The 18,587-nt window shown below is 46.8% G+C and overlaps 1 protein-coding gene across 3 annotated transcripts in view; it reads left to right on the top strand.

Annotated features, from left to right (window-relative positions):
- The window catches only part of PIGW (phosphatidylinositol glycan anchor biosynthesis class W), a 157,522-nt gene that overhangs the window by 5,815 nt on the left and 133,120 nt on the right, over positions 1–18,587 (top strand). The window contains exons 2-3 of one of the 3 annotated variants that reach the window (XM_066587833.1): positions 8,106–8,235; positions 13,207–13,326. In XM_066587833.1, the coding sequence (XP_066443930.1) occupies positions 8,106–8,235; positions 13,207–13,326 (250 nt within the window). Of the gene's footprint in view, positions 1–8,105; positions 8,236–13,203; positions 13,327–18,587 lie in introns of those variants that run through there. The other 2 variants (XM_066587829.1, XM_066587786.1) reach the window with 2 other exon arrangements.

Here is an 18,587-nt window from a genome sequence, read left to right as displayed (position 1 = left end):
AGAGAAAGAAGAAACCATATTGATGATAGAATAAGTAAGCTACCTTACTCCTCCCTCCCCAACCCCTCTCCCTCCATCCCTCCCCTTCCCTCCCTTACTTTCCCCCACCTACCTCACCTGACCCAACGCCCCTCCCCCTCCCATTAGTACCAAACAGTTAAAATGTTGGAAGTCAATGATAGTCAAATAGATTTAATGTATGTTATACTAAGTTAGATAATCATTATTCTTCTTATACGATGTCTAAATTTACAATATAAGAGGCTTCAAATGTTACATATGTATTGAAACTGTATCGCTTATATCCAATAAAAACTCATTCAACAGAAAAAAAACGCCACCAGAATCCCGAAGACGGATCACGGTTTTATTTTTTTTTTATATATAGGATTGTATTATTATATTACATTATTTATAGTATTTATTGTATCACTGTGTACTATAACAGTGCATAATGCTTTACTGTATGACTTTTTTACAGTTTTTTTCTTTTTCTCTCTCTTTGCTCTTTTACTTACTTTTTATGCACTATAATTATTGTACACTCAGACTGGAACCATGATGGAGCATCAGTGTAGTGACTAACACAGGGTGGAGGCATCAGTGTAGTGACTAACACAGAGTGGAAGCATCAGTGTAGTGACTAACACAGAGTGGAAGCATCAATGTAGTGACTGGCACGGGATGGGAGCATCAGTGTAGTGATAGGTCCGCAATGGAGCACCAGTGTAGTGACTGGCACAGAATGGGAGCATCAGCGTAGTGATTGCACAGGGTGGAGGCATCAGTGTAGTGACTGGCACCGCAATTGAGCATCAGTGTAGTGACTGGCACAGGATGGGAGCATCAGCGTAGTGACTGGCACAGGGTGCATATTGTACTGCATATTTTGTTTGGGACACATACACTGTAAGTGAGCCCTCACAGCCCCACTGACAGCACACCATCCTGTACCTTGAAGTTCCAAGTGCCTCTAATGTAATCAGCATGGCATTGCTGATAGCAGTATGTGCACCCAGATTCCACCTCCCATGACCCCTGCTCCTGGAAGGAGTTTTGTTGCGCACACTATCGGCCATGAATCCCATGACTGTGCCATGCTCCTCCAAGGAATGGTGTTTATGTAGTGGCCCAGGACAACAGGGCTCCATTCATAGAAATGCATGCTATATGCAGTCTGTATTGTCTTGTATATTGTCTTTGAGTGTGATATGATTCAGCAAAATGTGTATTGGTGTTTTCAGAAATTAAAGGGTTAATGTCTGCAAATGAGCTGTCTATATCTGCAAATGTATCGTCTTGTGCTGTGAGTTTGTGGTCACCTGACTATGCTTTATATTAATGTTTGCAGAATGTGAGTGAGTCAGTTAGTCAGTCTAGTCTAAGTGAGTCGGTAAGAGAGGTGGTCTATGCAAGAGTCGGTCTGAAGTTCTGCAGAGGAGGGCATGAGCGACTCCGCTATGTTTTAGGGGAAACTGTGCCTTGCCTTACTGAGGCCCAGAATGGAGGAGGCCAAGAGGATGGCCCAATGGCTGCTTGGGGACTACTACCCTTAGGCAGAGGCGTAACTTGAAGCTCCTGGGCCCCAATGCAAAACCTGTAACGGGACTCCCAGCTATAATGCTTTATTCATAGTACTGGGCTTCCTATATGGAGAAGAGAGGCCCTATGGGCCCCCCAAGGCTCCTGGGCCCGGGTGCAACTGCATCCCCTGCATCCTCTATAGTTACGCCCCTGCCCTCAGGAGTTTGCAGCCTGGAGACAGAGAGAGAAAGAAGTGATAGGAGTTGCCAGCCCACACAGAGTGCAACGGGACTTGTGAGTGTGTACCGTTAGAGAGCTGAAGAGAAGGAACAGTGTTGCCGGGACCAGGAAAAAATGGATTATACCTACCTGATAATCGGGTTTCCAGTAGTCTCCACGACAGCACCAATTGAAATTGCCTCCTCCTGGTAGGACAGGAACATACTGAGAGGTTAAAAGCTTCCCCCCTTCCCCACTTTCCTCAGTGGATTCTAACGAATTGCCGGGGCAGGAGCTAAACTTAAATTTCTTCCCCTAACCGGGGTTTTTTTATTTTTGAATTTATATATTATATTACTTTCTTAGGGGGGGGGGGGGGGGGGGGGAAGGTACGGGTGCTGTCGTGGAGACTACTGGAAACCCGATTATCAGGTAGGTATAATCCATTTTTTCCCCCAGTCGTCTCCACGACAGCACCAATTGAGACGTACCAACTAAAGTTTATTAGGGTGGGATTGCTGCCGAGAGGACTTTGCGGCCGAAGGCCATGTCCTCGTCCTGCTGCACTTTTACCCTATAGTGTTTAGTGAACGTGTGGGGTTTTTTCCAGACATGCGGCCTTGCAAATTTGCTCGACCGAGGCTGAGCTGTGTTCGGCCCATGAAGACGCTACTGCCCTTGTGGAATGGGCTTTAAGAGCTAACGGGATCTCCTTCCCGAGGGCCTTATAGGATTCTATGATGGCCAGGCGGATCCACCTGGCTATGGACCTTTTTGCTGCTTTGTTACCCTTATTTGGGCCACTGAACTGGACGAACAAGTTGTCGTCCCGTCTCCAGTGGCTTGTTGCATCTATGTAGGCTAGGACTGCTCTCCTAACATCCAGACAGCTTAGGGTTCTTTCCTCCTCGTTTTTTGGGTTACTGAAAAATGAGGGGATTATTATATCCTGGGACCTATGAAAATCTGACACTACTTTCGGCATAAAGGCAGGGTCTGTTTTAAATATTAGTTTGGTGTCTGCGATTTTCATGAACGGGTGGCGGATGGACAAGGCCTGTAGTTCGCTAACCTTTCTTGCGGAGGTGATGGCTACTAAGAAGATGGTTTTGATTGTAAGCATTCTTATAGGTAGCGCCTCGATCGGCTCGAATGGTACCGCTGTCATGGCCCTTAGATCCCAATTAAGGTTCCAGTCTGGAAACAGGTTTATGGGCCTAGGGCGTAGTCTAGCTGCCGCTGTTAGGAACCTGTGGACCCATCTGTCGTCTGCGAATTTTGTGTCGCAAATGACGCTAAGGGCTGAGACCTGGACCTTTAGGGTGCTCGGGGAGAGGCCCATCTCTAAGCCCTCCTGCAGGAATTCTAAGATTAGCGGAGTGTCGGGGATAGAATCCCCGCGATCCCTTCCCTGTCTCCATGAGGAAAACCTTCTCCAGACCTTCTGGTAGATCAGGTGGGTCGTCTTTTTCCTACTGGACATTAGGGTTTCTACTACTTTCTCTGAGAATCCTTTCTTTCTTAGTGAGGATTCCTCAAGAGCCATGCCGTTAAATGGAGCTTGTCTAGGCCGGGGTGGTTCAGTGACCCCTGCGATAGAAGATCTGTCCAGGTAGGGAAGGTGACTGGGTCCTGGACGCTCAGTGTTGCCAGAAGACCGAACCAGCTTCTTTTCGGCCAAAAGGGGGTCACCAGGATTAGCGTGCATCCCTGGGTTCTGAAGTGCTGTAAGACCCTGGGGATTAGTGGTATGGGAGGAAAGGCGTAAGCCAGCCCTTGTCCCCAGTCCTGGCCTAGGGCGTCTACTGCTGTCGGACGATCTCCTGGCCGGAGGGAGAAAAAGTTGCCTACTTTTGTGTTCTCCCTGGTTGCGAAGAGGTCCAACTGTGGGGTTCCCCACCGGTTGGTTAGGATTCTGAATGCCTCTGGGGAGAGGGACCACTCTCCTGGGTCTATTTGCTTCCTGCTGAGGAAGTCTGCTTTTTCGTTTAGTGTCCCCTTCAAGTGGGTTGCCGTGATCGAAAGGATCCGGCCCTCCGCCCAGTGAAAGATTTTCTGTGTGATTCTTTGCAGTGCGGGAGATCTTGTGCCCCCTTGGTGTCGTATATGGGCGACCGCGGTGATATTGTCTGACAGTATCTTTATGTGTTCGTTCTGTAGCGAGTTGCCCAACTGCTGTAGAACCTGCCAAACTGCCTGTAGTTCTCTGTAATTTGAGGACTGTTCTTTTATCCTCTAAGGCCAGGGACCCTGAAAGAACTGGTTCCCCACATGCGCCTCCCATCCCCAGGCGCTTGCGTCTGTTGTGATGTGGGTGGCTGGGTTTTGTAGCCAGTGAACCCCTCTCCGCAGGTTCTCTGGGTTGTCCACCAACGCAAGGATGTTTTCGCCCTGTTTGGGATGTACATGCTTGCTCCTAACGAGGACTGCCTTTTGTCCCACGAGGATAGGACTACGGCCTGCAGGGCTCTGGTGTGGGCCTGGGCCCATGCTACTCCTGGAATGCATGATGTCAAGCTCCCCAGGAGAGACATTGCCTCCCGAATTGTGCAGAATCGTCTTCGTAGGAAAGTTTTGACTATTCTGCGGATTTTTTGTATTCTCTCCTCAGGTAGGTAGGAGCATTGCGATTCGAGAGTTATTCCCACAAACATCTTCTGCTTGTCGGGATCTAGGCTGGATTTTTCCCAGTTTATGATCCATCCTAACGATTGGAGAAGTTCTAGCACTGTCTCCAGGTGTTTTGTTAGGAGTTTTTTGGACTCTGCTATTAATAGAACATCGTCCAGGTAGGGTACTACTAGGATCGATTTTTTTCCTCAGGTGGGCGGCTACCTCCGCCATAATTTTGGTAAAGATTCTGGGGGCTGAGGATATCCCGAAGGGCAGGCATCTGAATTGGTGGTGCTCTATTCTTCTGCCCATGTCCACTGCGAACCGCAGGTATTTCTGAGACTCTTTGTGGATCGGAATGTGAAAATAAGCGTCCTTTAGGTCGATGGACGCCATGTAGGCTCCTCTGGGGATCAACTTTATCGTCGAGGAGATGGTTTCCATTTTGAATCTCCTGTATCGGACGCAGGTGTTCTGGTCTTTCAGATTTATTATCATCCGATGTTTCCCGCCGGGTTTTTTTTACTAGAAAGAGCCTGGAATAATGGCCCTGGGTTTCCTCGTTTCGCGGTACGGGAGATATTGCGTTTAATAGTTGCAAGTCGCGCACGCTTTGCCTTAGTAGATGTAACTGTTTTTTTGAGGCTTCCGTGGTAATAAATTTCCTTCTGGGGACGGACACTAGCTCTATCTGGTATCCGTACTGTAGGATCTTTGGGATCCATGGGCCCCCGCAGATTGCGGCCCATTGATCCACAAAGCTCCCCAGCCTTGCCCCTACGGGGATGGCGTCAGGGTCTCTGCTTCGGCTCCCCCTGGTGGGGGTTGAAGAGGATATTCCTTCCTCTGCCCCCCTTGGGGTAACTCCAGCGGCCTGTCTTGCCCTTGCCTCGGTAGGCCTCGGGCTGCTGCATTGGAGCCCGGGAAAAGGTCTTCCCTCTCTGTGGCTTTTCTTCAGGGAACCCTTTTTTTCTGTCGGACGCTTTTTCTAGAATTTTGTCTAGATCCGGTCCGAACAAAAATTGGCCGTAGAATGGGAGGGCACATAATTTATTTTTTGAGGCCAGGTCGCCTGAGCATGATTTCAGCCATAACACCCTTCTGGCTGAGTTAGAGCGGGCTGTGGCCTTTGCTGAAAGTTTGACGGTCTCGGCCGCGGCGTCCGCTAGGAAGTTAGTTGCCATGCGCAAGATGGGAAGGGAGTTTAGGATCTGATCCCTCGGCGTTTTGTTGGTTAGGTGTAGTTCCAGCTGCTCTAACCATACCCCCAGGGTCCGCGCCACGCAAGTGGCTGCGATCTCTGGCCTAAGGATGTTTGCCGCTGCCTCCCATGATTTCTTTAGGAGGCCCTCTGCTTTGCGATCCATGGGGTCTTTTAGCTGTGCGGCATCCTCAAAGGGAAGAGTCGTCCTCTTGGCTACCTTGGCCACCGGGATGTCTACTTTAGGTATTTCATCCCAGCTTGCGCAAACTTCCTCTTCGAAAGGGTATCTCCTTTTTACGCCTCGAGCGGAGAAGGAACCTGCGTCTGGTTTACTCCACTCTTTCTGAATTATTTTAGTGATATTTTTGTGGACCAGGAAGGTATGTTTACGCCTCTCCCCAAGTCCACCGAATATTTCATCCTGTAGAGTCCGTGGCTCTCTGGGCTGTTCCATTTTTAGTGTAGCCCTGACTGATTTAATTAATTCCGTCAAATCGTCTTGATGGAATAAATATTTCCTGTAGTCCTCCTCCTCTGAGGATTCCTCGGCCGCCTGTTCCTCTTGCTCTGATCCGATGGAATTCTCGGAATCAGAAGGCTCCTCGGGAGCATACGCCTTTTTCTGGCGTTTTGCTGGCGGTGCCGGCTGTGACGTTAGGGCTGATCGAACCTCCTCCTTCACCAGCTTCCTAACGTCATCCAGGAATCCCCCCGATTCCTCTCTGACTAGCCTAGCCACGCATGCCTTGCATAGAGGCCTCTGGTAGGTGGCTGGCAGTCTCGTCCCGCATTCCACGTATTTTCGCAGTTTTGTTCTGGGGGGGATGTCTTTTTTATCCCCCTGACAAACAAAGCATTTTTGCGGGTAAACATGCAATTTTTCCATATACAACATACTGGATATTTGCATTGTATTTTTTGCCGCACTGGCTACTTACGGCCGCTGAGGCTGAGGTTTCAGCTGTCTCTGGGGCTGGAGCACTCATTTCTATACTGGTGCTGCAGACACCCTGCGACCTGTAGTGCTGGTATGTTCTGGCTTCTCTCAGGTTCCTATTTCTTTTGAATTTTCGCGCTCCTGCGCTAAGCCCCGCCCCCTCCGCTCCTGATGCAGACGCGATGACGTCATTGCGCTGAACACGTGACGCGGCGCCCCGCCCCCTGCCGTCAAAGGGCTTCCTGGAGCACCGCGCTGTAATTTCTGCCGGAGGACGAGGGGGACTGAGGCTCCCGCTTTGTACCCCCCATGGGCCGCCGCGGGAGGAACCTGGCCCGGTAGTTACCACCCCATGTGGCGTCCCGGGAGTCGTCTGGCTGAGAAGGGAGGACAGGGTGAGCCACTGCCTTCCGATCCGCCTGTATATAGAATTTTGCTGGCTTCTCCACCAGCTCCTCTCAGCGATCCTGCCTCCTGGCAGGACAGGAAGACACTGAGGAAAGTGGGGAAGGGGGGGGGGGGGGAGCTTTTAACCTCTCAGTATGTTCCTGTCCTACCAGGAGGAGGCGATCTCAATTGGTGCTGTCGTGGAGACGACTGGGGGAAACACAGATTACAGGACTGTGGTTTCTCTTGCCTACCTGTGAATCCTCGCTGTTACACCACATACCGATTTGCTTATTCAATTGTTGCTGGATGTAAAGTGTCTTGGACTGTTTGTTCAGTAAACGAGTGCTCCATCCGTTCCCCTCTCTGCTCCGTAATAGTTATCCCTGTGTGTGGACTGTTTTATTTGCAACATTGTCTGTTTTCCCTGCTGTGGATGGAACGGTGGCATTACATATGACATTGGACTTGGGGTAAACGTCAGTTGAGTTACCACCCATTTAATAGCCATCCCTCGGTTCCTTGGTTCGGATCCCTTTGCTACCCTCAGGGTGGGAGACAGTAGAGCCCCATGACAAGGCCACAACTCTACCCCGCTGTCTCCTAGGCTGATGGCCTGCTCCTCGGACGCTGCATTTACAATCTTAAAGTATGGAATTGTGTGCTGTCAGTGCAGTCATGCCCCCCTTCCCTCCATTCTGCTGGTGTATTTGTCAAAAAACAAAAAAATAAACCACGGGCCATTATTACTTGGAGAGGGGATCAGGCCAGGGACACTACTGTTAGGCTATATTCACACGTATCATGTTTTGAGAGACCTACATCAAAATCAGCATCAAAAACCTCCATTTGCCCGGGTGTCTATACATGGGGCGCAAAATGCTGCTGAATATCTGCAACAAATTCTGCAGCATTTCTGCATCCAAAACAGTCAAAATCTTCTTCAATGAGGATTTTGACTTGAAATCAGCTGCGCACGTAGCTTTTAATAGAAATACATTTCTGATATACTGTCATTACATGTGATATGAGTTCAGGTGGTCATGAAGCATCACATATTTCTGTTTTCCCATCATAGAAATAGCCAAGAATATTTAAACTTTACTAATTGGAAGAGCAGGTTGGATGCAGCGTGTGACAGTAAGCTCCGGGCGGTTTACCTTCTTCTTGATCATAAGTCTTTCTGATGTGATCCTTCATTCTCCCATTCTCTGCCTGCAGGCTTGCTGTAAACTTTCGAGTCGTGGCCATACTTTTCATCGCTGCAGAAATGGCACAACATCGGATTATGACCATCTTGCTGTTTGTGTGTCTATCGTTCTGCTTTGAGGTCGCACAGTCTAAATTGAAGGTAAAGTAAATTTTTTATATCAGTTTTTGTATTTTACACATTGTATATTTGCAGTTATATAGATAGTTCAGGCTTCTGTAATTAGATTCTCTCTGTGTTAACAATAGGGAACACTTATTACAAAAAGCTGAGAAAAAATATTATATATACACCCCGACAGAGGCTGGAGAATGCAAGGCTGTTTTATGATCTTCTCCCATTGTTCTCAATGTGCCCGGTGCCATAGCATGTTCTGGTACAGACCTACACCAAAATCTGCATCAAAAAACACATTTTACCCGGGTATCTTTACATGGGGTGCAAAATGCTGCTGAATATCTGCAACAAATTCTGCAACATTTCTGCATCCAAAACAGAGTCAAAATCGGCTTCAATGAGGATTTTGACTTGAAATCAGCTGCGCACATAGCTTTTAATAGAAATACATTTCTGGTAGACTGTCATTACATGTGATAGGAGTTATGGTGGTCATGAAGCATCACATATTTCTGTTTTCCCATCATAGAGATAGTCAAGAATATTTACACTTTATTAACTGGAAGAACAGGTTGGATGCAGAGTGGGACAGTAAGCTCCGGGCGGTTTACCTTCTTCCTTAATCATAAGTCTTTCTGATGTGTGACTGAGGGAACTATGTACCTGTCATCTGCACCCAGCATTCTTCAGTCTCCCTGTCTTTGCCTGCAGGCTTGCTGTAAACGTTCGAGTCGTGGCCATAGCTTTTATCGCTGCAGAAATGGCACAACATCGGATTATGACCATCTTGCTGTTTTTGTGCCTATCGCTCTGCTTTGAGGTCGCACAGTCTGAGGATGGCTTCAGACGAGCGTGTTTTTGTGCATGCATACACGCGCACAAAAGCACTCGTCTATTACATCACCTGTATTACCTATGGTGTGTTCACATGTCTGTGTTTTACAGGTGCATGCCTGTAAAGATAGGACATGCGTGCACAATAGAGAATGCAGGCATTGTCTTCAATGGAGACGCGGCTGCTGCAGGCGGCTCCATTGAAGACAATGGTCTGCCGGCTCCCCTTAATTGCTTTTTAGGGAAGAGCTAAACTCACCTGTCCGCCGCTGCTGTATCCCCCGCGGGGACGAAAAAGACATCTGCCACATGCAGCAGATGTTTGTTTGTTTTTTCATCCCCTACTGCACTCGCCACATCTGTGAAAGATGCAGTAAAGGAATTCTAAATCCCTGAAAAACAAGGAAAAATGGTGTAAAAAATAATAATCACCACATACTCACCTTCCTTCAACTGCCAGGGTTTAGCTGCATCCTTCCAACACTGTCCCCGACTCTGCACTGCAGTTCCTTCAGCAGGCAGGGATTTAAAATCCCCGCCTGCTGAAAGAGCCGCTTGCGATTAGCTGAGGTGCTCAGCCATTCACAGGCAGCTCTCGCCTGTCATTCATTCAGTGAGAGCTGCATGTGATTGGCTGAGGTGCTCAACCAATCAGAAGCAGCTGTCTGATTGGCTGAGCACCTCAGCCAATCACAGGAAGCTCTCGCTGAATGAATGACAGGCGAGGGCTGCCTGTGATTGGCTGAGCACCTCAGCCAATCACAAGCAGCTCTTTCAGCAGGTAAGGATTTTAAATTCCCGCCTGCTGAAAGAACTGCATTTCAGAGCCGGTGACAGCACTGGAAGGATGCAGATAAGCCCTGGCAGTTGAAGGAAGGTGAGTATGTTGTGTTTATTACTTTTTACACCATTTTTCCTTTTTTTCAGGGAAGGGCTTATACTTAAAGCTCTTCCCTGAACAACAATTACTGAGTATCGGCAGCTGGATCTGCTACCGCAGCTGTCAGCTATTGCAGCTGCGGTAGGGAATTCTTCATTCCCCATGGGGATTTAGAATTCTTTTGCTGCATCAGTCACAGATGTGGCAGGTGCAGCAGGGAATTCTTTTTCGCGGGGTTGAAGAAAAAATTTGCCACATGCGGCAGATGTGTTCTTCATCCCCACGGGGGACATGGCAGCGGCGGGCAGTTAAGTATTTTTAAAAATTTCTTTTACACTAAAATGCTTTTTTCTCAGGGAAGGACTTATATGTAAAGCCCTTCTCCAAAAAAAAAAACAATTCAGGGGTGCCTAAAAAACAATTCAGGGGTGCCGGAAGACCGTTGCCTTCAATGGAGCCGACGGCAGCAGCTGCGGCTACCTTGAAGGCAATGCACGGACCTTCATGCATGCGTGTTTTTGCACGTACATAGGTGCGCACCTATGTACACACAAAAACATGCTCGTGTGAAGCCAGCCTAAATTGAAGGTAAAGTAAATTCTTTATATCAGATTTTGTATTTTACACATTGTATATTTGCAATTATATAGAGAGTTCATGCTTCTATATTTAGATTCTCTCTGTGCTAACAATAGGGAACATTTATTACAAAAAGCTGAGAAAAAATATTATATATACACCCCGACAGAGACTGGAGAAGCATTTCTACAGCCTCCTGCACACTGGCGAGAGCGATATCGGGCTGTTATTCAAGTCTTGATATCGCTCTCACAAACCTTCCAAAACCCATGGATGCATGGAAACAGCATTGCATCCCTGCGGGGCTGAATGAATCCCCCAAAGCAAGAAGAGAGAGGGAGGCAGACCTGCAGAGGATCTTCTATAGATATCATATTTGGAGATATAGGGTGGTAGGGCTAGAGGGCTTCCGATAGCAGGGATGAGAGGGATGGGGCTAGAAAAGATCTGGAGCTAGATTCCTTTTCCTGCACATCTCTTGGCTAGAGTAAATCACTATAAAAACCCCATCTAGCCCAGCCCTCTCTCACCCTTGCTCTCATGAATGCCCTGGGGGAGCGGTCTAGCCCCACCCCTATCTCTCAAAATGTGGGATGATCTCTAGGAAATCCTTTGTAGCTCCACCCCCTCTCTGTTCTCTCTATGGGGGATTCATTCAGCCCCGCTGGAATACAAGGCTGTTCCATGATCTTCTCCCATCGATTTCAATGAGGCCGGCGCTACAGCTGGAGAAAGGACATGCTGTGATTTGCTTTCTGCTTAGCACTGCAACGCAGGTAAACATTACAGACGTTAATGAACACATTCACAAGAATGGGTTTCGTATTTGTGCAAGATTTGTATGTCTCACAATGCACAAATCTCGCGCGATTTCATCACCAGTGTGAGGGCGCCCTAAATGGGGCAGATTCCTATACTTGTAGCTTTGTTGCATTTCATTTACTAATATGGTGCCACAAGGAAACATGTTTTGATGGATGAGTGGTAGATGGCAGCAGAGAGGGCAAATAATGCTCAGTATATTGCATTTATATATCTTTGTACAGTCTCTTGGACTCCGTGGCCAATCATGCTGGTGGTATCAAGTCTATTGAGCACTTCCGACACTCACAGGAACAATCACTAATGAATAAAGATCCACATGGGGTGGATTTGCCACAGATTTGCAATGTAAATGCTCCACACAGAAAATAAGCAACATTTACAGTAGCAGCAAAGAGGGTGAGATTTTCACAATCTCATCCGCATGCGCTGGGAAAAAAAAAAAAAAAAAATCGCACAAAACCCATGCGGAGATTGCCATGCAGTGCAGAATTTTAAATCCACGGAATTACAATTATAGCACTGGATATGCTGCGGAATACATGTCTAATAATGAATTCCACACCAAAATCCGCGTTAAAATACGCATCAAATTTCTTACCAAATGGTGCAGTTTTTGGTATGGATTTTCTGCTGTGGAATACCCGCTGCGGATGATCCCCAGCAAATCCATCCCATGTGGACATAGCCTTACTGTAGAGGCGAATGGCATATTGAGGGGAATGTAAACGCAGCGGCGGCCCTGAGGAGAGGGGGAAACTATAAACAAGTCTGCCGGAGCTTCAGAGGAGTTGTGCTGCAGAGCCGGGCAGGGCCTCCTAGGTGATCTATTGTTTTGTTGTTTTTTTTACTGCCGCTTGGGCTGCCTGCTAGGGAGTGCGGGCACAGAGCCTTCTGAAAAAAGTCATTTGCTGCCTTCAATTATTGACTTATATATGTCCAAGCATGGCATGAAAAAGGCACACTTCTACTGCACCTCTGGGATGAGCACCAGCTACTCCGCTGTTGGGCTCTGCCTCACTCATCCTGATGAACAATGTATTTTCCATGGGGTCTACCTACAGGGGGCACTGCTGATCTCCTAGGGAGGGCAGGCATGTGGCAACAAGGTCAGCAGGATGTCCAGGGTGCTGCATACATTCAGGGAAACCTTTTATAAAAGCTCCCTTCAAAGAGCCTTCAGTGATGTGCAGTAGATTCTTCATGGAATCCGGGAGGTCGCTCCTCCTTCTGGGAACCTTAAAGGAGATGTCCCGCGCCGAAACGGGTTTTTTTTTTTTTAAACCCCCCCCCCGTTCGGCGCGAGACAACCCCGATGCAGGGGTTAAAAAAACCACCCGCACAGCGCTTACCTGAATCCCGGCGGTCCGGTGACTTCAATACTTACCGCTGAAGATGGCCGCCGGGATCCTCTGCCTCCGTGGACCGCAGCTCTTCTGTGCGGTCCACTGCCGATTCCAGCCTCCTGATTGGCTGGAATCGGCACGTGACGGGGCGGAGCTACACGGAGCCGGCATCCTGCACGAAAGGCTCCATAGAAGAAAGCAGAAGACCCGGACTGCGCAAGCGCGGCTAATTTGGCCATCGGAGGCCAAAAATTAGTCGGCTCCATGGGAACGAGGACGCTAGCAACGGAGCAGGTAAGTAAAAAACTTTTTATAACTTCTGTATGGCTCATAATTAATGCACAATGTATATTACAAAGTGCATTAATATGGCCATACAGAAGTGTATAGACCCACTTGCTGCCTCGGGACATCTCCTTTAAGGACATTCCGGGTGACAAGTATGAATCGCCTTTACTTCCTGCTGTGACATAAATGTGAAACCTTATAAACAAATTCACTAAACATTTATTTCTTGTGTTTTACATCTAGAAGGATGGAGATCCGTGTATATATAGTGCTGATTGTGGGAGCCGGTGTTGTCACAGGGATTCCCCTAAGGGCTCTGGGAAATGTGTCCAAAAATCAATGGGAGGTGTGAGATGTTACGGCCCGGTGAGTACCTGTAAGCCGCTGTTGTACTGGTTTCTCTCTCATGCACTCAGTATAAGGGCTCATTTTCACGGACGTATGCGTAAAATGTGTGAGCCGGGGTATCGCTGTGTATATGGTATGCACTACGTGCGGGTAAGATAGGGCAGGCCCATCTTTCCCCAAAAGTACAAATTACGGCCGGGAACAGAGGTGGTGAAAATGAAACCACTTGAATCCCATAGAGATCAGTGGTTTGGTTTTGTCCCATTATATGGCTGTGATTATCACGGCAGTAAAAGGGGACAAAACCGCGATCATCTGAATCCGCCCTAAAATAGATAATGCTGCGTCTTTTTTACACACGTATTATACACAATGAAAAACACCAGTGTGAGTGGGACATGCGGAAATCAACGTATTTGAATTGCTACGATGCACCGTGTATTATGCTGCGTAATACGCAATTCAAATACAGTTGTGTGAATGAGCCCTAATTTCTGGTTCAGAGAGGCTTTGAACTGACAGGTCCGTGTAATCCTTCCAATGTGAAACTGTATGAGTGAGAATTCCCACTAGATGACCTGCAGCTCGGATTGGCAGAGCATTCAATACAATCCTAAAGTAACGCTGATTTAGCTGCAGATTTGGGTGCGGAATCTGTGCCCAATTGTGCAAGTATATTTTACCATGTGAACGAGGCCGTTTCTTATGCAATGTAAAACCCGGGACATCTTATATGAGAACTATACATGGAGGGGTTGGTATTTTATTCCTAAGGGCTCACACCCACTGGCGATGCAAGAGTGAGTGAAAACACATGATAATGAAACCAATGATTTTCAATGGTTTCATTCTCATTAGCGATGTTTTCACACTAACCTCACATCACGAAGAAGAATGTGCGATATTGCCCATTGTTTTCAATGGGGTCGGCAGCAGCAGCTCTGGCCCATTGAAATCAATAGAAGATCACAAAGCAGGCTAGGAATTCCCCCCGAGAGAGAAGAGAGAGTGGGGGTGGAACTACAGGGGGATCTCTGACATATCTCCCCATAGTTGGTTTCCCTAGACCAGTCTGTCTGGAGAGTTGAACAATTTGATTGCCTATCTGATGGTGGAGTGACAGTTGGGAAGCAAAGCTTGATTGGAAGTAGCACCAGAGCCCGCGCAGGGAGACATGAAAGGAAGGCCTCATGCCGGCGGCTGAGTCAGATTCTGACTGCAAGATTCACTCAGGGGAATGCGAGCCGTGCCCCGGCATTGACCTCCCGTTTACCTGTCGGCGTCTTCTCTCTCCGCTCTGTGATGTGCTGGCAGGCGCACAGCCACGCTTGCGCAGAGCAGAGTCAGCGTGTCAGCAGTGACGTTTCTGTGCTTTGATCCCAATTACTTAACTCCTTACACCCCGCGATCTACAACGACCATGGTATCTAGGTGATTAGATAGAAAGGCAGAAACTTAGGAAAGGCCTGCAAGCAGCCTACCATTGTGTGATTATTAGACTGATCCTTCAGCATGGCCTAATAGATGGCTTTGCAGTTTTAGATGCATGTGGAATAATTCTTTGCCGTATTGAGCACCAAAGATCACATTGTGTGTCTAAATAAATAACAGAATAAATCTTAACATATAGCAACAGTATTTTAGGGTGAAAAATGACTTGCGTCCATCCAATTCAGCCTATTCACCCCCAGTGTTGATCCAGAGAAAAGCAAAAAAAAAAAAACAATTTTCTCCATTTTCTCAAACTCCAAGACAGGCAATCAGAACAACTCCCACATTACCGATCCTTCTGAAGTTCTTAGTAATTATAATATGAAATAGTACAACCAAGAAAGGTGGCTAGGCACCGCTTGAACTCTTCTATTGAGTTTTCTATCACCATGTGCTCAGGAAGAGCGTTCCATAGTCTCACTGCTCTTACAGTAAAGAACCCCCTTCTATATCGGTGTAGAAACTTCCATTCCTCTTAGACACAGTGGATGTCCTCTTGTTACAGTCACAGTCCTGGGTGTAAGCAGTTGGGAGAGATCTCTGTATTGTCCCCTGATATATTTATACATAGTTATTAGGTTGCCCCTAAGCAGTCTTTTTTTTTTAAAACTAAATAACTCCAATTTTGATAACATCTCTGGGTATTGTAGTCCGCCCATTTCATTTATTAAATTTGGCTGTCCACCTCTGAGCCCCTCAAGCTCTGATATGTCCTTTGATTATCGGTGTCTAGAACTGTACACTATTCCATGTGCGGTCTGACCAGTGACCAGTGTCCTCTCTGGTTTTAATTACTTTACAGACTTTTGTATCATCTGCAAATATTAATATTTTAACAACCCCTGTGGTAACCCACTATTAATGGTGGCCCAATCAGAATATGTACCATTTATAATTCCCCTCTGCCTTCTATTACTGAGCCAGTTACTTACCAACTTACTCACATTCTCACCCAAACCAAGCGTTCTCATTTTATATACCAACCTTAGAGTGGCTTCAGAAGAGCGTGTATTTTGTGTGTGGATATGTGTGCACAAAAGCACACGTCTATTAGCTCCAATGCATTCCCTATGGTGTGTGCACAGGTCCATGCTTTACAGGTATGTACCTGCAAAGATAGGACATGCGTGCACCATAGTAAATGTACGCATTGTTTTCAATGGAGCCGCGGCTGCAGCCGACACTCCTGCATTGTTTTTCAGGGAAGGGCTTTACATATAAGACCTTCCCTGAAAAAGAAAAATTTTAGTGTAAAAAATAAGTAAACTTACCTCTTCGCCACTGCCATGTCCCCCGCGGGGATGAAGAATAGAGATGAGTGAGCATACTCGCTAAGGACAATTGCTCGATCAGGGAAGGGCTTTAAATGTAAGCCCTTCCCTGAAAATTCAGTACAAGTGGTGTAAAAAACCAAAAAAATACATACTCACCTCCCTTTAGCTACCAGGGCTCCTGCTGTCCCCTGCTCTGTAGTGCTGATCTATCAGCAAACGGGGATTTCAAATCCCCGCGTGCTGAAAGAGCTAATTGTGATTGGCTGAGGTGCTCAGCCAATCACAGGCAGCTCTCGCCCGTCATTCATTTGGCGTGAGCTGCCTGTGATTGACTGAGCACCTCAGTCAATCACAATCAGGTCTTTCAGCAGGCGGGGATTTAAAATACCCTCCTGCTGATAGATGAGCGCTGCAGAGCAGGGGACAGCAGGTGAAGACGCGGCTGAGCCCCGGCAGCTGAAGGGAGGAGGTAAGTATATATTTTTCTTTTGTTCTTTTTACACCACTTTTACTGGATTTTCAGGGAAGGGCTTACATTTAAAGCCTTTCCCTGAAATCAATTGACGGGGTGCCGGCAGCAGAATCATCTACCGCAGCTGTCATTTGTGACAGCTGCGGTAGAGAATTGAAGAATTCCAGATGTGGCAAATGTAGCAGCAGGGAATTCTTTTTACTAGCAGGGATGAAGGAAACATCTGCGGCATGTGACAGGGAAAGCGGTGGAGAGGCAAGTTTGTTTATTTATTTTTTTACACTAAAATTTTTGTTTTTCAGAGAAGGGCTTATATGTAAAGCCCTTCCATGAAAAGCAATGCAGGGGTGTCGGCAGATCATTGTTTTTAATGGAGCCACCGGCAGCAGCCGGACCTGAATTCACGTGTTTTTGCACGTACATGGGTGCGCATTTATGTACGCAGAAAAACACGCTCGTGTGAAGCCACCCTTTTTGTGGCACAGCATACAAGATCCAATGGCTCTCCCTAATCTAATCTAGAAGTTACCTCCTCATAGTTTGGTGTGGCAGGAGTTTTACAGTTATTTTCCTAGAGGTACTCCAGGATAGCATCTCTTAGAAAACCCTTCAAACATTTTACCTACAATAGAAGTTAGACTTACCAGCCTGTAGTTTCCAAGTTTGCTTTCTAACTTCACTTTTCTAATATTGGTACCACTTTTGCGATGGGCCAATCCAGTGGCACAGACCCTGTCACTATAGAGTCCTTAAATATAACAATAGTTTGTATATCTCACTAATTAATTCCCATAGAACCTGGGGGTGTATGCTATTGGGACCTAGCAATTTGTTTATTTTTTTAAATAATCGTAACATTGGAGCTGTTAATGGGTTGAGTAACTGTGCTTTGTCCTCTTCCGTAACCTCAGGAAGAGTTATTGAATCTGGAAAAGGGATGTTGGCAGATGAGATTGCAGACGAGGAGACAAAGAGGGAAATATTTGTTAATTATACAAAGCTTCTAAGTAAGTTCAGAATTCTTTGGTGATCTCTGTGGTAGCTGTAACTGTATTAGTTGTGGGGGATTGGATTTTGTTGATGATCATGGCTTTAGAGCCTTTGGCTCCATGTGCATATATTTTGAATTTAGAGAGTTGAAATGTTTTAGCAGCTTTAACATTTAGTAGATCCCTTAATTTGTTTCTAAGACTATTAAAATCAGGGAGCAAATCAGAGTTTATGGACTTTTTGTATAGATTCTCTGCCCTAGAAATTCAGGATAGAATGGAGTTAATTCCAAGTTCTCTTTGTTTTTTAATTCTCGATCCCATAGCAATCAACTCGCCTTTTTGTATTTCCCAGACTACTGGAGTGGAGCTTTCTGGCCTGTCATTTAGTTTAAATAACCCCCCAATTTCTCTGGCAGTAGGCTATTGTGTTTCTCATCTGCAGTGAGTTTAGGATTGAGCTGCCAGGTCTATTCCTTAGCTGGTAGGTCTTGCACTGAAATTTTCAAAGAAATAGGAGCGTGATCTAAAATTGTAATTAAGCCCACCTCCAGTCCAGCGATCGTTTGTATACATTTTTCACAGATGAACAGATAGTCAATAGAGATGAGCGAGCACACTCGTCCGAGCTTGATGCTTGTTCGAGCATTAGGGTACTCGAGATGCTCGTTACTTGAGACGAACACTTTCCCTGCATGTTTAGCGCCATTTTCTGGCCAATTGACATGTGGGGAAGGAATTACGACTTCCTGCTGTGACGTACCAGCCCTATCCCACCCCACAGTAGTGAGTGCCTGGCGAGATCAGGTGACCGCCGAGTACTTAAAGGGGTTGTCTTGTGAAATCAAGTGGGGTTCAGCACTTCTGTATGGCCATATTAATGCACTTTGTAATATACTTCGTGCATTAATTATGAGCCATACAGAAGTTATTCACTTACCTGTTCCGTTGCTAGCGTTCCCGTCGCCATGGATCTGTCTAAATTCACTGTCTTCTGGCGTTTTTAGACGCGCTTGCACAGTCCGGTCTTCTCCCTGGTGAATGGGGCCGCTC

The sequence above is a fragment of the Eleutherodactylus coqui genome, chromosome 1 (assembly GCF_035609145.1).
Source record: "Eleutherodactylus coqui strain aEleCoq1 chromosome 1, aEleCoq1.hap1, whole genome shotgun sequence".
Taxonomy (NCBI): domain Eukaryota; kingdom Metazoa; phylum Chordata; class Amphibia; order Anura; family Eleutherodactylidae; genus Eleutherodactylus; species Eleutherodactylus coqui.
The sequence above is the reverse complement of the archived record's forward strand: the minus strand, read 5'-3'. Positions and strand labels throughout refer to the sequence as shown.